The 8,071-nt window shown below is 48.9% G+C and overlaps 1 protein-coding gene across 1 annotated transcript; it reads left to right on the forward strand.

Moving 5' to 3' along the window:
• The first annotated feature begins 3,680 nt into the window (after positions 1-3,680).
• On the forward strand, positions 3,681-7,801 carry USP27X (ubiquitin specific peptidase 27 X-linked). The gene is made up of 2 exons (XM_010367917.2): positions 3,681-4,151; positions 4,530-7,801. Exons 1-2 carry the CDS (start codon positions 3,681-3,683, stop codon positions 6,864-6,866), a joined length of 2,808 nt encoding a protein of 935 aa, XP_010366219.2. The 3' UTR covers positions 6,867-7,801.
• The last annotated feature ends 270 nt before the right edge of the window (positions 7,802-8,071 follow it).

Raw genomic sequence — 8,071 nt, forward strand, 5'->3', positions numbered from 1 at the left:
TCCAACCCTGGGGCCGCCTGTCAGGAAGGGGGCCGCACAGCAGGAGGTGAGCAGCGAGCAGGCCAGCATTATGGCCTGAGCTCCGCCTCTTTCAGATCAGCAGCGGCATTAGATTCTCATAGAAGCACAAACCCTATTGTGAACTGCGCATGCGAGGGATCTAAGTTGCACGCGCCTTATGAGAATCTAATGCCTGGTGATCTGAGGTGCCACAGTTTCATCCTGAAATCATCTGCCTGCCCCTAGAGCCTCCCATCCTTTCCCCACTGCTGGTAAAAAAAAAAAAAAAAAAAAAAAAAAAAAAAAAAAAAAAGTCTTCCACAAAATGGGTCCCTGGTGGTGCCAAAAAGGTTGGGGATCACTGCCCTAAACAGTAGAGTACAGGAACTATTTACATAGCATCTGCATTGTATCAGGTATGATACAAAAAGTAACCTAGAGAAGATTCAAAGTAACCTAGAGATGATTCAAAGTATATGAGGGGCTGTGTATAGGTTATATGCAAATACTACACAATATTTTATATCAGGGACCTGAATCTCTATGGATTTTGGTATCCACAGGGGTCCTGGAACCAATCTCCCACGGATACCGAGGGACAACTGCATGTATAAAACATACTTGTATTTGATAGACAATTTCTTAAAGGCTAAATGTGAAACTGCTAACAAGTAGTTATCTCAGGGGAATAAAAATGGGTGTGATTGGTGGGGGAGGGAAGAGCTTTAACTTTTCATGTTATGCTTTCTATACCTTGTTATTAAAAAACACAAATATTGTATATATTACTTTTATAATAATAAATATAAACCAGCAACTTTTAAAGTGGAATGTGCATCACCCTGGAATACAGGAGTTTTAAGGGGATCAATTTCTATATCCTCAAATTTCCTGTGTAGTCTTTTAAAATTGACCTGCCAGAGAACACACTTGCAGTGTAGGAATCAAGCTGGTTCTCTTTTTCTATCTCCCCTTTCACAATGGTCTTTTTTGTACTTTACAAAAGAAAAAGCATATCTTTTACCTATCCTGAATCTTAACCTGGGTGCACTGCCCTGTGATGTAAAATCCTTGGGGCACAGGACAAACACTGCTGACGATGGTAAACAAACAACTTTCTCTAACAAATGAATGGGGATCAAATGCTTTTGCAACTCAGATGGTTTCCAATTCTTTGCTTCCAGTAGAATTGAAGAAGAAACCTATGAAGTTATCAGTTGATAAATTATGAGAAATAATTTTGAGGATAAATCAGTGTGTCATTTCCCCCCATATATCTCCAAAGGAATTCAAAGACTTGCATGCATTGCTAAAACAAAATGTCCATTCCTATTCACTTATTCATATGAATGAGGTTTCTGTGTGCTAACATTTAACCAAACAAAAAATAGGAAGACAATTGATGCTGAAGCCTATCTCATTCTAGCAAAAAGCAATGTTTATCCATGGATACACCCATTAATATGTTTTTAAAAGCCCTATCTACAATGAACTTTTGTTTATGTTTAATAATTACCTATCAAAATTTGTAATATGTTCACAATGTTTTGATTCATTTTATTCTAATTGTCATGATAATTCAAGCAAGAGCAAATTTTTAAACAACACTTAGAGCCTTAAAATCAGAGAAACATTTAAAAAACATTTAAATTGAAAAATATATACGCATTTTTGCTGCAGAGAAATACTATAGGATAATAAAAACATTTCAAGTGCAAAAATAGACAATTATTGAGACAAAATTCTGTTGGAAAAACAGAATGGAATTAAGAGCTGAGAAAAGGGAAAACGTACAACTTCCAAGTATCAAAGAAGAGCTCAGTTATAAATTTTTAAAACAGATGATGGTGGCTCTCAAATCACTAAGGTATTTAGGTTTCACTGGATTCATGTGAAATAGTGACATAACAGTTTTATTTTTGAATATTAACATTTGTCACAAATTACATTATTTGTAGCCAATTGACATTTATGATGCAAAATGTCAGATATCAACCCAAAAATGTGTGAAGGAGCACACGTTTTTCTAAATATTTTTAGAGAGCATTTTATATAAACCAATAGTTTTATATAAACATACAAAAAATATATGAGGAATTGTCATTTACTCTTTTGCCATCTTGTGGTCAGAGTTGGATTTATCACCCAGGTGTATCTACTGCGAAGGAGAGCTGTCTCTCCTAAGGATTGCCCCTACTGCCTGCATTCTGTCAGATCTTTGTGAGGCAGAGATGGTAACATTTGCCAGGATCTGGGTCCAGATCCACATAAGGACAAAGCATCTAAAGATTCTGGTGACACCCTCCACACGTGATTCAAAACAAAAGCATCATGTAATCAGGAAATGAATGTAAGGAAGTACAACAAAGTTCTGATTTTTCCCACGAGGAATACTTAAAAAAAAAATCAAATGTCAAACTGTTTCTGGTATTTTTTCTTTTTTGATTTTTTGTTTTTGGTACCTCTTCTCTGCTAGTCACACAGACTTTCCTTAGTGTGCCTTTTGGGGAAGCCATCCCTGATTTCAGTAGCCCTGGGGTAGGTTGGAGTGCTGTGTCCACAGCTCTTAGTACCTCTGGCCCTCCGTCAGTGCAGAATAAACATTTGTTGAGTGAATGGTGACACAGCCCTCCATTTTCAGAACACACTGGCCTGGGCAGAGTCCAGGTGGACCTATGGGCTTCTGCAGGAAGTTGATCACTGAGTCAACAAGTTACCATGGCTAATCTTCAATGGTAGACAGTCCCAGGTACACAGAGATCTTTAGGTCTTTTTGTTGTCAGTCTGGAGGTGGGATGAGAGTGTCCTCCATCCCCTCATCCATGACCTCGGTTGTTTTTAGCAGCAGCAGCAGCAAGAACAGCAGCAGCAGCAGCAGCAGCAGCAAGAACAGCAGCAGCAGCAGCAGCAGCAGCAAGAACAGCAGCAGCAGCAGCAGCAGAATTCCTTCAGTGAGTGTGCTAGTTGCAGTTCCTCTGGTTGCAGGCCACAAAGGGCAGGCACTTATTGAAAGGATGCTGGGGTGCTTCAAGGAATTGAAGCAAGAGCTGACTCAGGAAGGGTAGGGCCCAGGGTGACCCTCAGTTGTATGGGAACCAGGCATCCTCCTTTCAAGGGCTCCTGATTCCTGAGGACCAACTCCTGCTGCTAATCCTAGGAGGCCTCCCCGTCCCTTCCCTGGAGGAAGGAGCCAGGTGGAGAGCTGATGTCCAGTGCTGAGCAAGGAGAATGTTACTAGGGTATGTACAGTCAGGCAGCACAGCTGCACAAGCCAGACAGCTACAGTCAGCCACCACCAGCACTCGGGGACTGGACTCTTCCTAGAACACTCTTTCTCCTCCGACCCATGTCCTGATGCCTGCCCTGGGCTGCACTGTCTGAGACCAGCAGCTACAGCCCGACACCCCTGAGCCATGCCTAAGGTCTGAGCCACTTGCTCTGGGCACACTCCTTGTGGGATTTGGGGTGCTGCTGATCAGTGCCAACAGCCCCTTGGCACAGGGGTTCCCAGAGGCCCTTCAGCCCCATGTCCGACCCCCTCTCCCTGCTGGTAGCTCCACAGGCTTCTTGCCACTTCCACCTGCTGCCCACTCCCGGACGCTGCCAGGGCTTAAGGGTCTTGGGACTGTATCCTGTAGTTTAGCCCCCTCTCAGCTATAGGGGAAGTGCCAGCTGTAGGGATGGCCTTGTCGTGCCTCGTCCCTCCAGCTGGCCTTGGAGAGAAGAGCTGGATTGTGCCCTCGGGCTGCTCAGCGTCTGCTGGGTCAGGAGGCCGGCTGTCACGCCATCAACCCACCCGTGGCCTTGGGAGCCCAGGAGGACGCGAGCAGCAGGCCCAGACCCTGCAGAGCGCTGATAAGATGGGCCAGGGACACGCCTCTCCAGGCCCAGCGGCCTTAGTAGCCCGGCCCCTCCGGAGCTGGGGTCCAGGCCTCCCCAGAACTGCAGCTGGAGCTTCATCCTTTTCGGGAAGGGCAGGACCTGGCGTGGGAGGGGAGACTGGGACGGGGCTAGAGGAAGGCTCTGCCGCCGAAATGATGGCCTGTCACGGCTTCTGCCTGCGCTCCCCAGGACCCCCCTCAGAGGGGGCATTTCACAGCCTCAAAAACATTTCTGGACTTGGCACCCGCTCGGCTCCCAGCCCCGCAGAGGCTAGGAGAAGCCTGCATGGACGAGGGGAAGGACGAGGAGAGGGGAGGAGACGATGAAGGGGGTCAGAGCAGCGATTGGAGCCGAGAGCTGGAAGCGCCTTAAAGAGACTGCGCGGTCCCCGCCCCCCTTCCCGCCAGCCTCAATGAATTAGAGCTGTGTTTCCCAAACTTGCCTGATCATAAGCAGCCTCTGGGGCCCTAGTTAGAGATACAGGTTCCGGAGTACCTCCCTTCGAGATTCTGATTCAGTAGGCCTGCGGGTGGAGCCGAGGAATCTGTAATTTTAACACGCTCCCACGTGATTCTCGTGAACAAGCAAGTTTGGGAAATACTGAATTAAAGGAAACGGGGCCTGGCTGCAGAAGCAGCCTCCACTAGGGGGCTTCGGCGGGAGGATTCCCGGGGGCGTCGCCTGCTTCCGCCGCCGCCTCCTTCAGTGAAAGTCCCTTTTGGGTCCAGCTGCCACAGCCACCGCGCTCCCTCAGGCCGGGCGGGGGACACCCCAGGTCTGCGTGGCCCCCGCGCCGCCACGCCCAGTGGCCGCCCGAGCCCTGCGAGCAGGGGGAGGAGCTGCCGCCAGTGGAGGCGGAGGAGGTAGAGGAGGCGGAGACGGCGGAGACCGCGGAGAAGGCGGAGAGGAAGGTGGAGGCGGAGGCGAAGGTGGAGGGGAAGGCGGAGGCGGCGGGGAAGGTGGAGGCGGCGGGGAAGGTGGACGCCACCGAGAAGGTGGAGACGGCGGGGAAGGTGGACGCCGCCGGGAAGGTGGAGACGGCGGAGGGTCCGGGCCGCCGGGCTGAGCTCAAGCTGGAGCCCGAACCCGAGGCGGTCCGGGAGGCGGAGCAGGAGCCGAAGCTGGAGCTGGAGGATGAGAACCCAGCGCGGAGCGGCGGTGGCGGCAGCAGCGACGAGGTTCCTCCCCCCACCCTTCCCTCCGATCCACCGCGGCCCCCCGATCCCTCTCCGCGTCGCAGTCGTGCCCCGCGCCGCCGACCCCGGCCCCGGCCCCAGACCCGCCTCCGTACCCCGCCGCAGCCTAGGCCCCGGCCCCCGCCCCGGCCCCGGCCCCGGCGCGGCCCTGGGGGCGGATGCCTGGATGTGGATTTTGCCGTGGGGCCACCAGGCTGTTCCCACGTGAACAGCTTTAAGGTGGGAGAGAACTGGAGGCAGGAACTGCGGGTTATCTACCAGTGCTTCGTGTGGTGTGGAACCCCGGAGACCAGGAAAAGCAAGGCAAAGTCGTGCATCTGCCATGTGTGTGGCACCCATCTGAACAGACTCCACTCTTGCCTTTCCTGTGTCTTCTTTGGCTGCTTCACGGAGAAACACATTCACGAGCACGCCGAGACGAAACAACACAACTTAGCCGTAGACCTGTATTACGGAGGTATATACTGCTTTATGTGTAAGGACTATGTATATGACAAAGACATTGAGCAAATTGCCAAAGAAGAGCAAGGAGAAGCTTTGAAATTACAAGCCTCCACCTCAACAGAGGTTTCTCACCAGCAGTGTTCAGTGCCAGGCCTTGGCGAGAAATTCCCAACCTGGGAAACAACCAAACCAGAATTAGAACTGCTGGGGCACAACCCGAGGAGAAGAAGAATCACGTCCAGCTTTACGATCGGTTTAAGAGGACTCATCAATCTTGGCAACACGTGCTTTATGAACTGCATCGTCCAGGCCCTCACCCACACGCCAATACTGAGAGATTTCTTTCTCTCTGACAGGCACCGATGTGAGATGCCGAGTCCCGAGTTGTGTCTGGTCTGTGAGATGTCGTCGCTGTTTCGGGAGTTGTATTCTGGAAACCCGTCTCCTCATGTGCCCTATAAGTTACTGCACCTGGTGTGGATACATGCCCGCCATTTAGCAGGGTACAGGCAACAGGATGCCCACGAGTTCCTCATTGCAGCGTTAGATGTCCTGCACAGGCACTGCAAAGGTGATGATGTCGGGAAGGCGGCCAACAATCCCAACCACTGTAACTGCATCATAGACCAAATCTTCACAGGTGGCCTGCAGTCTGATGTCACCTGTCAAGCCTGCCATGGCGTCTCCACCACGATAGACCCATGCTGGGACATTAGTTTGGACTTGCCTGGCTCTTGTACCTCCTTCTGGCCCATGAGCCCAGGGAGGGAGAGCAGTGTGAACGGGGAAAGCCACATACCAGGAATCACCACCCTCACGGACTGCTTGCGGAGGTTTACGAGGCCAGAGCACTTAGGAAGCAGTGCCAAAATCAAATGTGGTAGTTGCCAAAGCTACCAGGAATCTACCAAACAGCTCACAATGAATAAATTACCTGTCGTTGCCTGTTTTCATTTCAAACGGTTTGAACATTCAGCCAAACAGAGGCGCAAGATCACTACATACATTTCCTTTCCTCTGGAGCTGGATATGACACCATTTATGGCCTCAAGTAAAGAGAGCAGAATTAATGGACAATTGCAGCTGCCAACCAATAGTGGAAACAATGAAAATAAGTATTCCTTGTTTGCTGTAGTTAATCACCAAGGAACCTTGGAGAGTGGCCACTATACCAGCTTCATCCGGCACCACAAGGACCAGTGGTTCAAGTGTGATGATGCCGTCATCACTAAGGCCAGTATTAAGGATGTACTGGACAGTGAAGGGTATTTACTGTTCTATCACAAACAGGTGCTGGAACATGAGTCAGAAAAAGTGAAAGAAATGAACACACAAGCCTACTGAAGTGACACACAGACCTACCTGCAATGGAAGATGACGACACCAATACTACAACTGGCATGGAGATCTAAAGGACCTACTTGACCATGGCCCATGGGCCTGACAGAGTAAGAATTGAACAGTACCCAGTGTCCAAAAGGTCCTGATTGGAAGAGAAATAGAAGGGGAGGGAGAAGAGGCTCTAGTCTAAACAGTTGATGAAAGGGAAATTAAATGGTAGAAACACTCTGGGTAAGGAAGGCAGGAGCAGGAAAATGCTGACACTGGTACATATCCTATATTCCTCCAAAAGATTGTGTGGGAAAGTGTGGGGGGGAGGGGGGTGGTGGGGGGGTGTGCCCTTGTAACCGTAAAACATCTTTCTCCATGGGTGTTTCAGCTTCAATTGACCAATCACATAACAGTTATATGTTTGGGGGGAAAAAGAAAAGTTTCTAAAAAATGTAGCCCATTACATATGTGGGTATGAAAGCAGAAAAGTGGAGGAGGCAGGGATATCATTGACAAACACCTTTGCCAGTTTCTTTGTATTCGTGATTTTTTGTGCTATTAAATGCAGTATTAAAACAAGAAAAGCCCACCTGGGCTAGTGAAAGGAGAGGAAATAAGGGGGCTTGTATAAGGGGAGCACTCGCTCCAAAAGTAGAGAAGACAAGAAATGCTGTAAGATAAGCAACCAATGCAGACAGGCCTCAGCTAAGAGTATAGTGTGTGTGTTTAAAAAAAAAAAAAAAAAAAAAAAAAAAAGCTGTATGATATACTTGAGCAAATCAATGAACCTCTTTGCGATTGTTTTATCATCTGTAAAATGCAGATAATTCCTACCTTAAAGGGTTATTGTTAAAGATTAAATGATATAAAAATGTGTCAAAGTATAAAGTAAAAGGCTTGGAACTTTGTAGGGACTCAGTAAACGTTTGTTGGATCCAAACCTGAAACTTCTTTGGACCAGGCCCCAAATGCATCAGAGGTGGGGGTCAGTCCCGCCTGAGACCCCTGGACAGAAGGGACACACATCATGTCACATGCAGTCACACATTCTCCACAACTCCCTCCCCAATGCTATTTAGAGTACCAAGGCAATGAACTCCACTTTTGTCCCTTGTGTGCAGGGCATCACAGTGGGTGCCACCTGGGATTGGGGGTGGAAAGAACCATAGCTGTCCCATAAGGTCATTATTCTGTCCTTATGGAGGAGAGTCGTGTTG

This window comes from Rhinopithecus roxellana, chromosome 7, assembly GCF_007565055.1.
Source record: "Rhinopithecus roxellana isolate Shanxi Qingling chromosome 7, ASM756505v1, whole genome shotgun sequence".
In the NCBI taxonomy this organism is placed as follows: Eukaryota; Metazoa; Chordata; class Mammalia; order Primates; family Cercopithecidae; genus Rhinopithecus; species Rhinopithecus roxellana.

Excerpts from the sequence above, each read along its gene's own strand:
- USP27X (XM_010367917.2), top strand. The coding sequence starts at position 3,681 with ATGGCCTTGTCGTGCCTCGTCCCTCCAGCTGGCCTTGGAGAGAAGAGC. Across the intron at positions 4,152-4,529 it reads CGGCTCCCAGCCCCGCAGAG|GGGGCTTCGGCGGGAGGATT; the intron begins GCTAGGAGAAGC and ends AGCCTCCACTAG.